General features: G+C 39.4%; 2 protein-coding genes across 5 annotated transcripts in view; both read left to right on the top strand.

Annotated features, from left to right (window-relative positions):
* The first annotated feature begins 2209 nt into the window (after positions 1-2209).
* Positions 2210-11425, top strand: LOC144662824 (tyrosine kinase receptor Cad96Ca-like). The gene is made up of 11 exons (XM_078523775.1): positions 2210-2837; positions 3309-3348; positions 4203-4515; positions 5163-5273; positions 5769-5959; positions 6584-6706; positions 7123-7193; positions 7735-7775; positions 7941-8037; positions 8387-8486; positions 9055-11425. The coding sequence occupies exons 2-11, from the start codon at positions 3319-3321 to the stop codon at positions 9118-9120; spliced, it is 1143 nt and encodes a 380-aa protein (XP_078379901.1). The 5' UTR covers positions 2210-2837; positions 3309-3318; the 3' UTR covers positions 9121-11425.
* A 214-nt stretch (positions 11426-11639) lies between these two features.
* The window catches only part of LOC144662807 (fibroblast growth factor receptor 4-like), a 31509-nt gene continuing 24072 nt past the window's right edge, over positions 11640-19076 (top strand). The window contains exons 1-2 of one of the 4 annotated variants that reach the window (XM_078523747.1): positions 11731-12089; positions 18447-18515. The gene's annotated coding sequence lies outside the window, so the exon portion shown is untranslated. Of the gene's footprint in view, positions 12090-18446; positions 18516-19076 lie in introns of all 4 variants that reach the window. The other 3 variants (XM_078523750.1, XM_078523746.1, XM_078523748.1) reach the window with 3 other exon arrangements.

Genomic DNA, 19076 nt, shown 5'->3' with positions numbered 1-19076 from the left:
GTAGGTTAAAAATGATCCTTGCAGCTCTGCAATGTAACCTTTCAAGTGCGTCAAAGTGGTCTTGACGACTCATGCCTCTCCAGACGGTTATACCGTACGTGACGGACGGGATTATGACTTTTTAGTATAACTTTTAAAGAACTTACTTCGGTAAAAACCTACACTTCTTAATAAGGCTTAGTTTATTTGCAAAGTTCTTCTTTAGGTAATTGACATGTGGAGACCAACTCAGTTTGTCATCTATGTCAACGCCCAGGAGTCGGCTATGTTTAACCCAATTAAGGCAGTTCCCTCCTAGCACTATCGGAGGAAGGGGGCCAGTGATAGATCCTTTGTGGATAAGCATACATTCCGACTTTTCGGGTGGGGAGTGAGCTTGTTGGTAGTGCACCAGGCGTTAATTCTTTAAGTAATTGATTAAGGGCTGCTGAGACTTCCTCTATACTGTTTCCAATACAGTAAAGAGTAGTGTCGTCTGCGTACATATACACGGTGGCTGACTGTACAGACTCCACGAGATCGCTTGTATACAGGACGAACAACGTGGGCCCCAGAACACTACCTTGTGGAACGCCGGATGCAACAGAGCTGTAGCTAGATTTCTGTCCGTTCAGGACCGTATACGGTGACCTGGACGTAAGATAATTCGTTAACCATGCTAGAAGGGGGCCGCGTATACCATATTTGCACTGGAGTTTTGACAATAGAATTTCGTGATTAACGCAGTCAAACGCTTTCTTGAAATCAATCAATGCAACGCCTTCCACTAGGCCGGAGTCCATGGATTGCTTCCAGGTTTCCGTTAGATGTACGAGGAGGAGTTCGGTGGAATGTCCCTTGCGGTACGCCCTTGGTTATCTGTTACTAGGTGGTTAGCGTTGAACACGTGGTCGACGATCATGCCATTGATGCATGACTCCATAATTTTACTGGGTACACTTAGGATAGATAAAAGCCTGTAGTTTCCCCTGTCTGTCTCGTCGTCGTTTTTGTAAACTGCTGTCAGTTTGGCTGTTTTTCACTCTGTGTAGACAGTGTCCCACTTTAGGCTTAGGGCAAACAGAGAGGTCAGAGGTAGGGCGATGGTTTTCTCGGCTAGTTTTAGCAATCTCGGGGCAATATCATCGGGGCCGGTTGCTTTGTTTCCTTTTTAGGTCGATATTTTGCGTTTTACTGAGTTGGCTTGGATTTCGATGGTAGATAAGGTTAGAATATCGAGCTGATTATCGGCAGAGTCCTGTTCCGTGTTAAATTGTGGCACAGATAATTGAACTGCTAGTGTCGTGCCAATCGTGGAGAAATATGTATTCATCATGTCGGCCTTTTCGATGTCTGATACGGCGAGACTGCCGTCGTCGCGCTTAAGTGGGCCAATTGGTTTGTGGCATTTGGACAAATACGTTGCTTTTCTTACAAGTCTGCAGTAAGCACTAGAAGATTTAACCTCATCAACCTGGCTTGCGAAATATGCCGCCTTGGCCCTCCTTACGTCAGCCGTAATGCTATTTCTGAGAGATTTAAAATCTTGCCATAATTTGTCGTCTTTTGTTTTGACCGCCTCCTTGTATAATTTAAATCGCCTGAATATGCCTCTTGGTCATATTCACGCATTTCTTTTACTAGCGTGTGGTACAAAGTGTTTTCATGGCATCCGTGTGGGAAGAGTCAAACAATAAGATATTTGGCCGCCAATAACACACTCTATTCACCAACTTGATAATTCAGGATGGCGGGCATTTACGTACGCTCAACGCACGTAAAAAGGAAAAGCTATCTATTACATTTTACGCGACAGTGGAAATTTGCCTACGTATCATTTTTTAAGCACGTTTTAGGTACGTAAATATTTACGCGTCAGTGGAAATCCACCTTAAAGGTTCCAGATTTATTCAAATTAGGTAGAATTTGTCGACCAAAACAGGTAGTGTTTCAGTCCAAGATTGATTGCAATGTTTATTTTTTCAATTAAGATGATTCATCACCTGTTCCATCAGAACCAACAAAGGACAATAAAGACGTTATATATGGAACTGTCATTGGACTCCTCGCCCTGATATTAATTATTTTTATTGTTTACATAACATTAAAGCGCCGAAAACGTAAGTAAAATCATCTAATATTACATTGCCAATATACTGTAGTTAAACAAAGTAAGTTGTAATGGTTCTGCAGCTAAACATAAGCACTGATGTTTCTAGTCATCCAGTCAGTGAACGGGGTTAAAGTTTACCAGTGCGTTCTCTTAAAAGGGCTTAGCGAATAATTATTCTTCATGTGCTCACAGCCGATCACCTAAACACAGTTCATTTTCAAGTAAGAAGCCCTGACCCTGACTGCTTAAAGGATTGATAAGGCTATACACTGGATAGATCACTATCTGACGGAGAAGTATGTCACATGTCAGAACTTACTACACAAATGTCTAGATAGTGATTTATTCAGTGGATAGCGTTGCCTGCTGCCTGGACATCCAATTCGAATCCAAGGAAACGAATCCTTATAATTCCTGGTAAAATGGTGATTCATATGATAAACAAGCTATAACGTTATTGCCATACAGTCAACTGTCTCTAAAACGGACACCGTTGGGACTGGCTCCAACTGTCCGTCTTACAGAGGTGTCTGTCTTATAGGGCGTTAAGTTACAGTAACATTACTGAAAAATGGCAGGGATGGGACCGTCACCAGGTGTCCGTCTTATGGAGGGGTCCGTTAAAAGATAGTTGACTGTATTTTCGTCAGATACTGTATAGGTTCAAAAAAAGGTATAAACCCGGAAATCTGTCATGACTAACTGACTTTTACTTTTCATGCTTCTTAGGTCGAGAAGACAATCGGTAAGTTTGTATGTGACTAAGTTATATGTGCAGGCGCCCTTTTCCTTATGCTTTATTTCTGATGGTCATCATAGGCCACTTTTCAATCATAGAACAGTTACGTTGGTACCAATTGGCTATTGCACCACTCGCAGTTGTTAGATTTTATCATGGCTGGCAAGAGACCGTGTATATAGTGTAGAATGGATTGACAGATTAGGCTCAAAACATTGTTAATCTCTGATAAATAACTTATTAATTAAATAATCAATTCCGCAACAGCGAGTTATACCCCTCTGTTTAATTTCATTGTTGGAAACCTGGCTAATTTAAGACCAGCTCCCAGAAATAAGTTACATGACATAAAAGGCTCTTCAAAATAAAACTTCACTTGACTGCTGCTTCAATGTGCCCCAACCCCTAATGTTAGTAACTATATTCCCGATATTTTGAAATCAAATACTTTGCCTGATGCCGTATGTTTTGTTCTAGACCTGATATAATGGCTGTAGGGACGAGAGGGGCTCAAATTGTGAGTATTGAATCATACAAAACCTTAGTATGGTCTATGGCATGTTAAAAGTGTCCCGCATCACACGACCCATAATCAATTATGTGACAGTTAATTGAGAGGCGAGCTAACGTAAAGATTAGAACACTGGACTCTGAATCGAGCTGTTCGGGTTCGATCTGTAGCTGGGGTCACTGCATTCTGTTCTGTGCTTTTCTCCACCAAGGTTTATAAATGGTACCTGCGAATGAAGTGCTGGGTGTAATACTCCTAGTCACTTCACGCTACGGATGACAGAGATAAGCGCAAGCGTAATGGGCCACTAGACAAAACACGAGATTTTGTCAGTGTCAATTTAACGTTCAGGCGTAGTTGTGGTTGTCCATCGCTGACATCCCTTACTGGCAACTTTAGATCGACATTTATTTCATCGTTGTGTTTCATTAAGAAATGCTTTGAAAGAGTAAACCATCAAAGGATAGAATCTCCATGTTAACGAATACCAAGTATGATCGTTCAAAGAACAGTTGTAGTAATTGTTGTAATTGATTTCAGCTGAAAACTCGATTTGGTAGCATCGATATAGCATGTACGTGCGTACGTACATTTCTGCAAAGAGCACTTGCCCTATTTAGCAGTAGACGAGGAACCGAAAAAAGAAAAACCCGCATGTCCCTATCCTGTCTTTCGTGCATACTAATCATTAGCATTTCTCCATTCTATTGTATTAAATAGCGCCACTCTTCTAAAATGAGAAGGGCACTTCTTTAGTAATACGAGTTTGAAATCCGTGTCCACTCTCAGTACGTTTGCTTCCATTTCATCCCTCGTGCACAGGATTACGAAGAGTCTGTCTATTTACTTTTTAAACTTAGAACGAGGGGATGGAGGTTGAAATGAGCAATGAAAACGTAAACACAACTGGCCATCATGGCACAGGACAGTACATGGCCTTAGCTGAAGTTTCACGGTCCCAAGGCAGCACAGGCACTGAGACATCACCTTACTTAGAAATTAATGAATACGCTCCGCTGCACCCGGGAACGCGTTCATGGGAAATTCCAAGAGATAACGTAATCATCGAAAGGATAATTGGTAAAGGAGCGTTTGGACAAGTGGCACAAGGAAAAGCTTCACATCAAAGAGGGACTGAAGACACAATGACAGTGGCCATCAAAATGTTAAAAGGTACAGTGTCAACACGTACACGTTTATGTCTGCAAACACATGCAAATGTTTTCATCCACACGAGTCCAGCGATAGTTGACTTGTCGTTTACGCCTGTCCATACGAACACGCGCTCAAATTGGTCAAACGAGGACGCCTTGGTAGGAGATAGACATCGAGCATGTGTAGATTACTTGATGTGACGTCAGTGACGAGTGTATATAATTTTATAAGTCCATGTCAGTCCACACGAGAAAACGTAAACGGAGATAGTTCTCCCCGGCGTTTACAAATTTATCCAGTTTAGATAACGTTTGCAAAAATATACGTTTACGTATATTTTGTGGTTAAATTTTCCCTTGTTACAATTTGGAATTTTCCTTTGTTCTGCTGTCCGGTAATATACGTATACTAATGTGGATAAAACAGCAAAATGCCAAATTGTGCCAAGGGTAAAACTAAACCACAACATGTACGTTTATGTAATTTACGTGTGGATGAAAGACTCAAATGTTTAACAGACGTAAACCTGTTCGTGTGGACGGGGCCTTTGATCATCTGATATTAAGATCATTTAAAAGGAAGGAGATCATGCTTCTCCACACAACTACGAATAAAATTTAGTTCTTGTTAGCTTTGAACGTTTTGAATTAATGTTTGCATTGCAGATAACGCTACTGAGACGGAAAGAAAAGACTTGTTGTCAGAACTTGAAGTGATGAAGAAACTCAAGCCTCATCCTCATGTCATCAAACTACTGGGATGCGTCACTGAAACTGGTAATTAATATCACTAAGGTCTTACTCACGTAATATTATCGAGGATTACTGAGAATGGGGATGGCTTAATTTTTAGTGCATTGGACTCTAAATTGAGCGATCTGGGTTCGAGGCCTAGTCAGGGTGTGACACTTAATTTTTTTTTCCCACATTGCCTCTCCCAAACCAGATGTAGAATTAGGTACTAGCAAATGAGGGGGGCTCTGTAATAGAAAAGCATCCTATCCAGTATGGTATTGAAATATTCGTAGTCGCTTCATGCTAATGAAGCCGAAGCTAAGTTTCGCCAGATTGTACCCTTTTGACCTATGAACGAGGACAAAAAAGTTGACTTGATGTTTTGGTACTATATTCCAAAAAATGATCACATGTCTTTCAACATTGACAAGGGGAATATATATTATAAGAAAAATGCTTGTCTCGGCTGGTATTCTCTGAGCTGCAAACTATAATTAAGGCGTAGTGTATTTACGTTAGCATTTTTTGACATCGTAGATCCTTTACTTGTCATCATTGAATATGTCCCGTATGGTGATCTTCTGGGTTACCTCAGAAAGAGCCGTGGATTGAACGACACTTATTTCAAAGACCCTGATGTCAAGCCGCAAACAAATCTGACCTCACAGCAGTTAATTAAGTTTTCCTGGCAAGTAGCAGATGGTATGCGTTATTTGTCGTCAAGAAATGTAAGTTTGTTTTTATAGCCGTATGGTTTCGACTGTCTTTCCTGCTCGAAACGTCAGCGTTTCAAAATTCGCTTCGGCGGTTTATTTACCTTTTTAAGCTTCCAGTTGACAATCAACCAAAGCATTATATATATGCATTTTGATGTATTATGGCCTCCACGTGCCCAAACATCTGTAGCGCTTTATAAGCTATTCTTAGGGTAAATTTAGGCGGTAAAACTTTCTCGCCTGCGACTTTTATAGCAACGCTTCTCGCATCATACAATAATAATTTACAACTTTCATCTCATAACATCGTCAAACGTTACGAATGCGTAGGGCTTTAAAATCCTACATGGTATGTAGGTTTGATTTACACGAAACGATTCGTGTCGTGGACTTGCTGGAAGCTTGTCACATGCAACACATTTGTAGGTAATTCCTCTTGGAAGATCACATTTCCATCACACAGAATGGCTCTTCACAACCTAATAAGCAAAGGATTGTTCTGCTTAGAAAGAAGAACGACAAATATGCTCATGAATGCCAGAATAAAGAACTCTTGACAAATCTCTCTAAAACTGCTAAGCAAGATAAAAATATCTGTGAATTTTATGATGATGATGTAATTTGTTTGATACTTAGATTATTCACCGCGACCTTGCCGCTCGCAACGTTTTGGTTGGAGAACGAGAAACTTGTAAAGTTACTGACTTTGGAATGGCCAGGGACGTGTACCAGGAAAATTTCTACGAAAAGAAAACAAAGGTTTCTGCTACGTGTAACTTTTGTAGCTGAATATTTTAGAGATGTTCTACGTCTTCTACTTTGGGAAGGTGCAGAAGCCTGATGGTTAGTGTGCCGTACTCGGGATCAACCGGTCCGAGCTCGAGCACTGGCAGGCGGTCATTGCAATGTGCTCTTAGGCAAGACGCTTTACTCTCATAGTGCCTCTCTCCACCTAGGTGTTTAAATGGGTACCGGGGAATTTAACGCTGGGGGTACCCCTGCGATAGAGTAGCATTTCATCCAGCGGGAGTAGAATCACTCCAATTCGCTTCATGGTAGAGAAACCACGATTAGTTTCGGCATGATGGGCCATTACGATTGAATGCAGAATTTATCTTACGTCTTTTACTATTACGTTTAATGCTGACTCGCGTATCTTGTCATTGTCTTTAAAGGGACGACTCCCTGTGAAATGGACTGCTTATGAAGCACTTTTGTTTGGACGGTACACTACAAAAAGTGACGTGTGAGTAGACAGGGGCACCCATCGAGAATTTAGTTCAAAACCACTTAAAGATAGCACCGTTGAACGTATTTTAGTATTTAAACGGTAGATATAGGCATATTTTTATCCCCTAAAAATTTTTTATCTGTTCGCATTTCCTAGCTGAAAGTCTAGGGTCCGCGTTATAGGGATCAAAACGTACCTTTTCGAAAAAATCCCAGCCAGAGAAAGGCTCCCGAAAATTCTAGGTGAACTTTTTAGAGTTAAAATCCGTTAAAAATAAACTACTATACCATTTTTTAGATATTCGAAAATCCCAAGAAAGGCAGGCAAGCAAAAAATTCCCAATGAATGTTCCGAAAATTCTAGATCTCAAATCGTCTTCCGAAATATTCCGTTGGGTGCCCCTGAGTAGAAATATCTGGAAAAAAAAAACAAGCAATAAATCTGATTGATGGGTTACAAACCAGTTTTTATTCAAAAAGAAAGTACGTGAACTAGAAGAACTAGCAATGGTAGTCCACAATTTTAAATGAATAACGGTTCTTTTCTTGAAACACAGGTGGAGTTTTGGAGTTGTGCTTTACGAGATCTTTACCATCGGTACGTCTTAGTGATAACCGAACAGATATTCAGATAACTAAATTGTGACGTTTATTGTGAAAGTTCTGTTTTTAACTAAGTGGTCGTTCCATCATGTGGAATGAGATTCCATCTTATAGCCTGACACTAGTACTAGCACACTAAATGTTCTATGTTTCCATTAAGGTGGCTCTCCTTACCCGCGAACGGACGGCCGAAAAATGGCAGATTTACTTAATCGTGGTTACAGGATGCCAAAACCAAGCCACGTGGATGGAGCTCTGTAAGTACTGTTGTATTTGTCAAATAACTGTGTCTGTTACAATCGCATTTAAGCTAACAAATTGAATCTATACTCGACTGACGTGAAGCTCACACAAACGTTTCTTATTCCAAGTGTACTGACTCGTTCCACTTTGCTGCTACGTATACGGTCACGAGACGGACACTACAAGTACTCCTGGGTTTTACCATCTTCACAACCGTCCAACATAGCTTTTATAGCTTTATATGGCTGATGGTCTCGGTCTAGAACTGTTTCTTCGGGATAAACTTATTTTAATCTTTGCTATTTACTTCTTAGTTGCCATAGTCATCCTATTAATAACGGTATTATTTGTTTCAATTTACAGTTACAAAATTATGCAAGACTGCTGGCAAGAAAATCCCGATGATCGTCCAACATTTGAATATCTTAGAGACGAATTAAAGGAAATGGAGAACCAGCATCAGGTTAGTAATACATACATAGCTTTTTGTTAAGGCAGGTCTCGTAGGGCAACCATAAAGGCTGGTGTGGACCTGCCATTAAATAATACACTAACAAAACATATAACTATTAATGAAAAAGAAATATAAAAAGAGAATTAAAAAAAGAAGTCAGAATCCTTGGAATTAATCAAGCAGGCCTCTCTCCAAACTGGATTAGGTCTATAGATCTAGAAACACGTTTAAGACTTGCTTTGAAAAGCTGTAAGGAGGCAGCGTTTCTGATGTTTCTCGGGATTGAGTTCCATACGATAGGGCCCCGATATCTCACGCTGTTTCTTTCAATGTCAAAACCACGAGTAAAACTGAATTTAAAAGTAAGTTAAGTTCTGACTGGGCATTGTGCATTTCCAAAAGGAAGAGGGTGGTTTTGTATTGTGTATTTCCCTTAATTTAACCCAGGCGCAATATATTCAGTGTGCGGGGCGACGTCATTTAAATAACATTGCTTGGTAACGACCACCAGTAAAATACTCCAAAGTTACTTTTCTTTGTGAAAGTTCAGTGACTATTTGGCTCTTCTTTTCAACAGAGACACATCAACCTCAGAGAATACGACAAGAAACTCTACGCGAATGTGGAGGATTTGATGTGCTAGATCTACGTAGATGTGCATTATATGTTCTGTACATGTATATCGCGACAACAAAAGACTTGCAAGATTTTATGCTTCTTAGATACTTAGCTGGTACGACTCAGTTATTGCGTAGTAGTAATAATAGAAAACAAATAAGACTATAAAACAGTCCCTCTTTTTACCGACCATCGTTCGTGGTTCCAAGAGAATCTAGCTTCCTTACTTTATTCTTTTTTGCTTTGAGAAGCACGAAGTTCGATTTGCTTTGCCTCTTTGATAGAAAAGTTTCTATCATTTTTACGTATTGTATATAAAATTAAGCACGCTAAGCTTGCTGACAGCTTGTCAAATCCCGCCCTTTCAGTCAGTTGCCCATACAGTACGTTAAACCGGCGGTTTTTTCCAATTTTGATTAATTCAAGATGGCGGATCTTGTTGACACAATGCACGAGACTGTGAAAGGGTGGATAAATTGTGCTTAAAATAGAAACATGGTAACGGAAATTGGCAGCGAAGTATTGGAATTAACTCGGGCGGTAGTGAAAACACACCTTGGAGGAAAAACAAGGCATCTAAAGTACTATTTACCGCAACCTGCGAGAATGTTTGCTCGAGCTGTTTTACACTGGAACAAAGCTATTGCGAGGAAAGAGCTCCGAAAGCCATTTTCCTCTGACGTAACCTGAAACTTTCCTATAGAAGTTTTTGACTTTTCTAAGGTTACCATTTCAAGCGAAGAAAACGGTGGGCATGTTGCTAAAAACACTCGTTGCATTGAACAGATCCACATGGTAAATATGGATAGGCTGCAACATTTCCTGTTTGCCTTGGCAAACAAATACGCTGAAAACATCTTGGATGAAAGGCAAATTCTTGTAAAGGAATAGAAGGATGGCTCTTACAGCAGAGACACTGTGGACGAAGAACATCCTTCAGTTTTCAAATCCCCTAAAAATACTCAAATTTTGCGAATACATGTATCTGTGCGGTATGGGCACTTTAACCGCTTTGGAGTACCACAGTTCACTTTTGCATGAGAACCTGACCAACTATGAAGTACATGTTGGTTGTTATAATTATGTTGTACTTTGTTTACTTCAGTAGACTAGAGAAATGGTACAACTGCGTTTTTGTTATGTTTCTAGTTAACGAATACCAACCACCAGAACAACAATATGATAAATCTGTAGAGTGCGTTTATAAGCCTAGTTTCCATAAAATCGTCCAGGTTGTCTGAGTCACTCTAAAATATGTTTAGATGATCAAGATGATCGTCACGTGTTGCTAGGTCCCAAACTCATTCCTTTACTTTATCCTAGTGTACTGAATTCTTTATAAAACTGATGAATGCTGTGATATTCTGATTGCCTGATTGTTAAAAAGCATTCCCATAATGTTTGTTTGCGTTTTGTGACCATGGCAATCATCCGGAGAGAACATATTTTGGGACATCTTGGACAATCTCGACGATTATACAAATACTAGGCTTTAGCTTAAGGTGTGTTGCACTACACATAGCAGGCGTTATCCACATGTATGCATGCAGATCATCAGTAAAAGCCGATCAATATCAATTTCAGTTGGGTGAGTGATTGATAGCCCCTTTTTTATGCTGTATATATAAATATATGACCAAATTTTTTCTTGTATGGGCTCAGGGAAATTGTTCCTGGATGGGAAATGAGATGACATTCACTTACCCAAACGAATTAACTAAAATACCCAATCAAGCTAAGTTTTTGTGTGCTTGCATGCTCGCCCGTTCAGCCAACCCTGAGGAAAACTAGCGACTAGTCAATGATGATAAAATTGTATTCAAATCTGTGTCCAATTGGGCATAAAACCCCAAGTACAAGTGTAAAGGAGGAGGAAAGGCTGAAGGCAGTCTTCCATCTAGGGAGGGGGGGGGGGGGGGAAGGGAGCCTTATTTAAAAAATATATTTTCTAAAGGGGCCGGCTTTGAAATAGAGTTTTTACATTAATTTAACGGTGTTTCTTTTCCAGCAGAACTTGTCCTTATCTGAGTCTGAGTGAAACAACCGATTACTTTAAACCATGATTTCACAGGCAAAGGCAAACTTGGTACAGATAGTTTAAGGGGCTGCGCGCGTCGGCGATGACATTTCTCGAAACAACATAACCTCTATTAAGCTCCCTCCCCCCTCCCCGGGGAAGCTTATTAGAGACGGGAGGTTTATTAAAACCGTATATCAGTTACGGTAAAAAAAAAAACAAAAAGTGGACTTTGTAATGTTCTTGTGTTGCGTGGTAACATTTTTTTCACAAAATAGCAAACGATAATAAGTAAATTTTGGAAGGATTATACCTTGAAAAGCGTTAAGTTGCCTTGTTTCCTTGTTGGTATATTTTCATGATTTACTAACTTTGGAAGAGGGTAGGCTTAATAAAGAAGGGGTCAATTACAAAATTTACTTCCATAGGCGGGGGGGGGGGGGGGGACAAATTAGTAAGGGGTCTCCAAAAAAGAGAAGATGGCTTTATAAATGTAAAAGGTATAAGTTCTTCATTCGCATCATTTTAATATTTTGTACTTTATTACATTCAAAAGATGATTTTTTTTCGATTTAAACGAAATTGAGCAATTCCGTAAATTGTGGTATTAAGGACTTTAGTTAACTTGAAGTGATATGTCTTCCTAGGATTCCAGCTGTTTAATTACTATACTGTCAAAAGCTACGAACCCAAAACAAGTTGCCATTGTTTGCGTTTATAAATGAGTTTGTGTTGAAAGCAACTCAGCCATACGAAAATATTTCAAAAGTGTTCTGTGAGCGTGAGAATTTGCATGGATTCGCTTTAACAATAGCAAGTTATGTAAAAAAGCAAAAAACCAGCAAGCGAAGCGTGACAGCTGTGTGAACAATTTCGAACAAAGCATCTTTGTAAAACTATTTGATAGACCCGTCTGTTTACGAAGGTGCAAAACCTCGATCAGCTGAACATCGAAATTCAAGCTGCGGTAGGTTGGGGTGAGTGTTGGTTTCAACTTTACTCAGAACCATAAGAAAATAACGATCAGTTTGGCTGTCTGAAACCCCATTAAGGAGCCAGAGGGTTCCTTCGTTTCCCTGGCTCGATTCGAACAGCCATGGAGTTATATTGTGATTGAGATATTATCAATCCATTCTTCATGCGTCGCGTAACGACAATTCCTGTTTTTACCTCGTATTCAACTGTTGTAAACATAACGAAACGCGAGTTACCAACATCAAGCAAACACTGAACACAAGTAGCGAGTTGATAATTTGATAGTTGCTTTTCGTGCAGGACATTCCTAAATGAAACTGATTCAGGAAGAGGCGGCCATGGCCAGTTAAACAAACATATGGTAAAACGAAATTTTAATTATTGATAGTTACTCCTATCGCTAAGTGCATTTGTTGTTTAAATTGAGGAGTATTCTTGGTTTCCACGTGACGTCATCAAAATTCTAAAATCCAGAATCGCAAGACCTCTAAGTTTTTATCCTTTACTGGCTATTAGGCGTCCTCGTCCTTTTTAGTTCGATAGCATCCGCCGTCTTTAAGGCAAAGCAAATTGAATTTCGGCCTTTCACGCCACACGAGATCTAAGATGGCCGCCAGAAGGCTGTCACGTATACTTAAAAATGCTTTATCTTGTGATTTTTAACAATCTGAAAAGTTATGATTTTGCGAGAAGAGTTTATCTGCATGTTAACTTGTGGTCTGACCGACTTTTTGTAGCAGAAGTGAATAACAGATGTTCAGTCGGGGGAACAAGTGCCAGTTGATGGCGACATCACTTCTCCGAGAAGTGATTGAGCCCGCGGTTTTCGTCCCAGAAGTTGCTAAGCAACATGACGTATTTGTACGCACGATTGCTTTCGGAGTACTCGTGAACACTCACGCTAGTTTTTGATTGGATGAAATCATTCGGAAATTCTTCGAGTGCTTTAACGAAGATTTGCCAAAACTGGCACGTATTCCCCCGACTGTGTTATTGTTGATTTCCGGCCGCCATGTTGGAGCTCAATAGTTGGGCTCCAACATAGCGTTTCCATATTGTGCTCTCTAAATTGCGTGAAACATTTCGAGGGAAAACTCGAGCATGGAATACCGTACAGACCTGCGACTTGGAAAAGTAGTTTATATAGTAGTTTTCTACAACCTGTAACATTTTTTATTTATTTTTTTTTGACTCAATGGTTTTGGATTTATTTTCTCGCGGCGTGACAGTGAAAACCACCTATAGTAGCTTGGCCAGATTCACTTGCATGGTTGATCGGTTGGTTGGTCGATAGTCTGCAATTTTTTTTGCAATTCCGCTTACCAGCAGATTTACAATAGAAAGAAGTGTAGTAAGGCGGCCGTTCAAAGCCGACCTTTTAAATTTTTAAAAGAAGTTAAAAAAAAGTAACAAAATAGTCCAGGCATTTTGTAATCAGACCTACTACTAATTGCAACAGAAGCTTTCTCAACGTAAACTAGTTAGAAATGACCTATACAATAACATACTAAAAGTCTCTAAAGATTCAAGCGTGGGAACACCTCCAAATACGATCAACTTCTAACTCGCTTTCTGCTGCAACATGAAAACGAGGCTATAAACGGGAAGTTGCTGTTTACGGCTGTTTTATTGGTATAAGTCATGCCTTTTCTTTAAAATTATGAACATACTCTTAATACAATCTTTCCCTGGCCTTTATCTTTAAATAAAGACCCATAAAAGAGCAATTTTTAAAATGCTAAGTTATTCGAAAGTTTACAGTGGCCAAGACACGTGTATCACTTATCTTCAAGCTAGAGATAGAGTCATTCTTGAATTGTAATCTACACAGTCATGCTATTCAAGTAATTAAGTCTTCCGATCTTCACTGTCGTATTCCAGGGCGTTGGTAAAGTTAGTGCACGCGGACCCTTTGCACTGGCCGCAGGCTGGGGAACACTGCATACCATTCTTAAGGCAGATGTACCTCATAGTGCGGCAGTCAGACAAACAGTTGTATCGGATTAACTGTAGAAGCGAGTCTGGCGCAGGCGGCAGGTCCGTCGCAACGGGAACCAATTGATCGCCAATTACATTCTTTAACCTGGGAACGACCAACTTTCCTCTTTTTGACAGTCAGTTGCTCATCCACTTCAGAAACTTTAGGTAATTTCCTCTTTGTGCGGAAGTGTACACTGCAGGTCATGGGTAAACCGCGTCAACAGCAGGCAAATCATGCACATTTAAAAGTCTAGCACTTATCATATCAGACCACTCGTCCCCTCTCACTGAACAAATTTTCAAATCGTGTCTTTCATTTCAATTGTTGTAACCCTGAACCCTTCCCCCAGTCTTTTTCTCTGTTCCCCGAACTCAACTTTGGCGCCACAAAAGAAACAGTCAGTTTTGAATGAGAAACATTGTTCTACTTGGCGAGTTAGAGAGCGACGATTACTAGTTGTTTCAGACGTAAGAATTTTCTTGGCTCGCTTGATGTTACTTGGCAGACAATATTCTCGCCGGCAGTTCTGATGAACCTGCTACCCAGAAACCGTAGTGTTAGAATCATTTCGCTCTGTGCTCGCCCGATTAAATCCCGTGCTTCCCTTTCCTCTCAGCGTTACGACCTCGCCCTCGCCGTCGAAGTTTTTTTTACAAATATCACACTTTTCTGTGTCATCCATAGTTGAGAAACTTGTTTTCTGAAATTACAGGCAGATGGGAACGTGTAAAAGACGTCAAGCTTTGTGGTACTCGGAAACGTCTAGGTTGTTTGCGTAAATGTAACTAAATTGGCTTTCTTGAGTTTTTGATAAAGTTTGGTTCTATTCTTGCCAAATTAAGTCTTAAGTGAAAATGAATTTTAGGCAAATTGTTTTGTGCTCAAAAAGCATTTATTGTTCGGATAAATTTTCGTTTTAGAAAAGTTTTTCATTCAGAGATTTCGAAGTTATGAGAAAAAGATAACGCACGGCGAAGCGCGAAGCGATAATTGGAATATCAGTTTTTCGTACACTGAGTTGAAACTCAATTTGGGATTCACTACAGTCAGAACTGCATAACGTTAGCACATAACATCCATGTTTATTTAAGCATAAAAACTTCTTTTTTATATTTTAACTTTGCTAGCGGAAAACAAATTTATACGCTTAATACCTCAAACGGATAAGCAACAGCGCAGACGCTTTCTACAAGCTTTGTGTCGATTTGTGTATTTTTATAGATTTAATCATCTTACTAGTTATAATCAGAGATTAGGGGAGTGCGTTCGACCCAAGATAGTTACCCAAGATAAGGTTAGCAAACGTAAACCGAGTTACGCGTCTGTTTATATCGTCATACAAATTTGAAACGACCACGCGCGCAACATAAAGCGCGCGTCCAACATTAAACTATCGGCGAAACAATCTCAATCCAACAGCGCACGAGGAAGTACAGCATTTTTTTTTTACTACTGCTGAAGGGAGCTCTGGCGAAACGTTTAGTTTTCAGTACAACTCACGAGGTAAACTCGAAAACGCAAACCGAAGAAGATCGTTAGATCGAATCAACTTCGTTCCCAGGGTCTCTCGGGACGAAACTGTGATGTCAATAATTAGTCAACCTGCCACGTACCAAGATACATAGAACGACACATAGAACGACTTTTTTACAACCGCGGGATCAACCACTGATCAACGTCGAACGCAAAAATTGTTTAGAGCCTAGCGGCGCGGTATCGGCTTAATTGAATTGTTTTTGCGCGCGCTGTCTTTGCGGCTCAGTGTCATTATTGACGTTGTTGTGACGCAATTAATTGCTTTCTAATGTCTTCTCACATGAGATCGAGGCCAACCTGCCACATACCGACATACATAGATAGACACATAGAACGACTTTCGCTTGCGCGTTCACAGGACAACCGCAGGACCACAGGTCACCACAAGATTAGGATGCGTTCTCCTACCGTCGAACGCAATTAAAGCAATAATCTGATCTAATCTACATGTAATTGGATTAACCTATCAGGAAAACACAAGAAAAATCTTTCTTTCTCTGCTAGCCCATGCTGCACGTGGCATTAAACTCAAGCGACACAGCAGATAGTACAGGCCGCCTCGTTTCCATGCTGCAATATATAGGGTCCTAAAAAAACCGTTTTTAGTCTTTTTCCCCTGCTCAGATTTTGAGAGACTTTTGATATGTTATAGAGGACATATTCCTGGACCAAAAGGCGTTAAAAAACCTTCTGTTGCAATTAGTAACAGGTTAACCTATTTTATGCGATAAAATGCCTGGACTAAAATGCAGCTGGCAATGTTATATGGATAGTACTCGACCGTCGAAAGAGTTTAAATCGAGGGCCATGTAACGATTTTTCAAGCTAAGCGGCAATTAAACAGAGAGAATTATAACATCATCAAGACTACGAACTCGTTCCTTAAAGTATTGAGAAACTTTAGCAAATGAAAAAGAAGCTCAGCGCGTCCGCAATTTGAGTTTAACTTACTATCTATAAGCGTTCAGTGTTTCAAATCAACAGTGACCATTGATTTTGATTGGGTTTACCGTGGTCAGCACCAGAGTTTAATAAAAGGTTTAAATGAAAGTTATCTTAAGTAACAACACAAACTGCGATTTGTTTTGATTTGCGAAAATCAAAGGAACAACGTAGGGAATGCCAACCAGATTACAGAATTTAGATAACTGATTGAAATTATTTTAATATAAATAAATAATAGAGAAGACGTGACGGAAATATCAATCAACGGACTCGTTTTCTGCTTGTTTTTAGTTAGCTTGTATAGTTAAGTGCTATTTGTGAAAGAGAAATTTGTTCATGTCCTTCAATCATTCAGTTTTTATTGACTATTTTAAAATTATCGTGAATTTTTAAATGCACGAATTTAAAAATAAATTCTTTTTCAAGGAATTCTATTTAAATTGGCTATTTATAATATATCGCAAGTAAGTTCAGCATAAAATATGGAAGATGAAATAAAACATAAACTACTAGCAACTATGATCTGTGTCCCTGACACAGTGATAAATAAAGTCCAAAGCCATCTTTTCTCCTTCTCATAAAAAGGACAAAAGTAAACGAATAGCTATCTATCAACCCCTTCCAGAAGGCAAAACAATAATGGTCAAATCGTTACTGACGCCTTGTCTGAACACGAAGACTGTTAATTAAATAGTTAAGACGATGCCTGGAAAGCCATTCCAAATAGTTTCTTTTAACAAATATGGGTGCTTAACTTATCTCACACTTCTTAAATATAATTTAGATTCTGCAAATTTGAATAAAAGCTTATCTTTATTTACCGTGAGCTATTAGACTAGTAAGTAAGTAAGTAACGTCTTTATTTATAGAGGGTAACACTTAATAGCTATAAATCTAATAAACCTGTGGCCCTCCTATTTCTATATTTGAGACTATTTCCAGGAGTTAACCAACAAATCACTGCATAGAGCAGATTTCAATTGAGTTTCGCAAAACTAAAATCAAAGTAATTACTCTAGCCAGTCACAAAGGACACAGACAATTAAGTGAGCCAATCAAAACTCGAAGCAAATACATGTCGCAAGCACGAAGCGCGGGAAAACGTGCGCGAGCGAGTCACGATTGGTTTTGGTTTTAAAAAAGTGGCGCGAGATTTTTAAACAGCTATCTGCCTAGACTCCCAAAAATAAGAACTGACTGGGGTAAGAGAGTCACCAGCTACAAATCGATTGGTCATCTTTGCCAGACGTTTTAAAAAGACCTATGTCGTGTGACATTTTTAAACAGAAAATTAAGAACGTTTTGATAGCTTTTTATTTTTAGAACATTATTCTTAATTTTTAGAACATTATCGTGGTAATTTTATATTTTTACCTTTTTAACTTAATTTTTAACATTGTATTAGTTTTTATTTGAGGACCTCCCTGAAAACCACTCCATGTGATGGGAGCCTCCTCTTTAAAAATTATTTATTATTATTTAGTATTATTATTAAACCAATCACAAAGCGTAGTAATGCAAAACCAAAGAAAACGCATATTACTATCGACACTCAAGTGAAAACCGCTCTAACTTTAATGACCTAATCCTTTGGAATAATAAGAAAATAACAATGTACAAGAACAGCCTGTTTTGCAAAGGTTGGTTTGACCGCTGGATTCATTTTTTAAGCGACTTATTAAATTCTGAGAACTGATAACGTGTCTGATAACGTGTCCGTGGTTTTGTTTTCGTCAGTCCAACTTAAATTCTGGTGTACTTTAGTGCCAAAAAGGCAAAAGGCAGAACTTGGTCAAATTCCTTTCCATTTACGCTGAGATTTACAGAAAAAGCATCAAGTTCATGTAATCGTGACAAGTGAGTGGTGGAGAAAAGCATAACTTTCGTCTCCTTCTAGATTGCATTGTGACGACCAAGTAGATAACTTGGTTAGCGCGACTTGTAACTTCGATAAGCTGGTTTGGAGGTCAGTAATTTTGGGGTGTCTATACCTAACTGAAGAAACGTTTACCCTGTGAAAAGCATGAACCATAAACCTAACTGTATACTGGGTACACAGCCAGTATGTAGTACCGTATGCCACTGTATCAAAGCCGGTTTTGGAGAAGTCAGCCATAACTGATATATATTTGTTAGCTACTCTAAAATTCGAGACAAAATAAAAATGATATTAAGTTCTGTCATGTCATGTCATGTCATGTCATGTCATGTTATGTTATGTTATGTTATGTTATGTTTAACAAATAAAGAAGCCTCGACTGTGCTCTGTTCTGTTGTAAAGCACGCAGGAAGCGGCTAGAGCACGAAAGAAGTGTAGGGTGAAACGCGAGCCGTAGGCGAGTGTTTCTCCCTACTTCTTGAGTGCTCTAGTCGCTTCCTAAGTGCTTTACAACAGAACAGAGCACAGTCGAGGCTTCTTTATTTGTTTTATAATTAAGAAATTTATTAATTTCCCCACGAATTCGCGCAATTATTTTCAAAACAAACTTTTTTCAAGCGAATAGCAGTGGCGTCAGCGTACATCTGT

The sequence above is a fragment of the Oculina patagonica genome, chromosome 8 (assembly GCF_052425735.1).
Source record: "Oculina patagonica isolate OP01 chromosome 8, crgOcupat, whole genome shotgun sequence".
NCBI classification, from domain to species: domain Eukaryota; kingdom Metazoa; phylum Cnidaria; class Anthozoa; order Scleractinia; family Oculinidae; genus Oculina; species Oculina patagonica.
Note: the sequence above shows the minus strand (reverse complement) of the source record. Positions and strands in the feature narration are given on the sequence as shown.

Excerpts from the sequence above, each read along its gene's own strand:
- LOC144662824 (XM_078523775.1), top strand. The coding sequence starts at position 3,319 with ATGGCTGTAGGGACGAGAGGGGCTCAAATT. Across the intron at positions 3,349-4,202 it reads GGACGAGAGGGGCTCAAATT|AACGAGGGGATGGAGGTTGA; the intron begins GTGAGTATTGAA and ends TTTTAAACTTAG. Across the intron at positions 7,776-7,940 it reads TTACGAGATCTTTACCATCG|GTGGCTCTCCTTACCCGCGA; the intron begins GTACGTCTTAGT and ends GTTTCCATTAAG.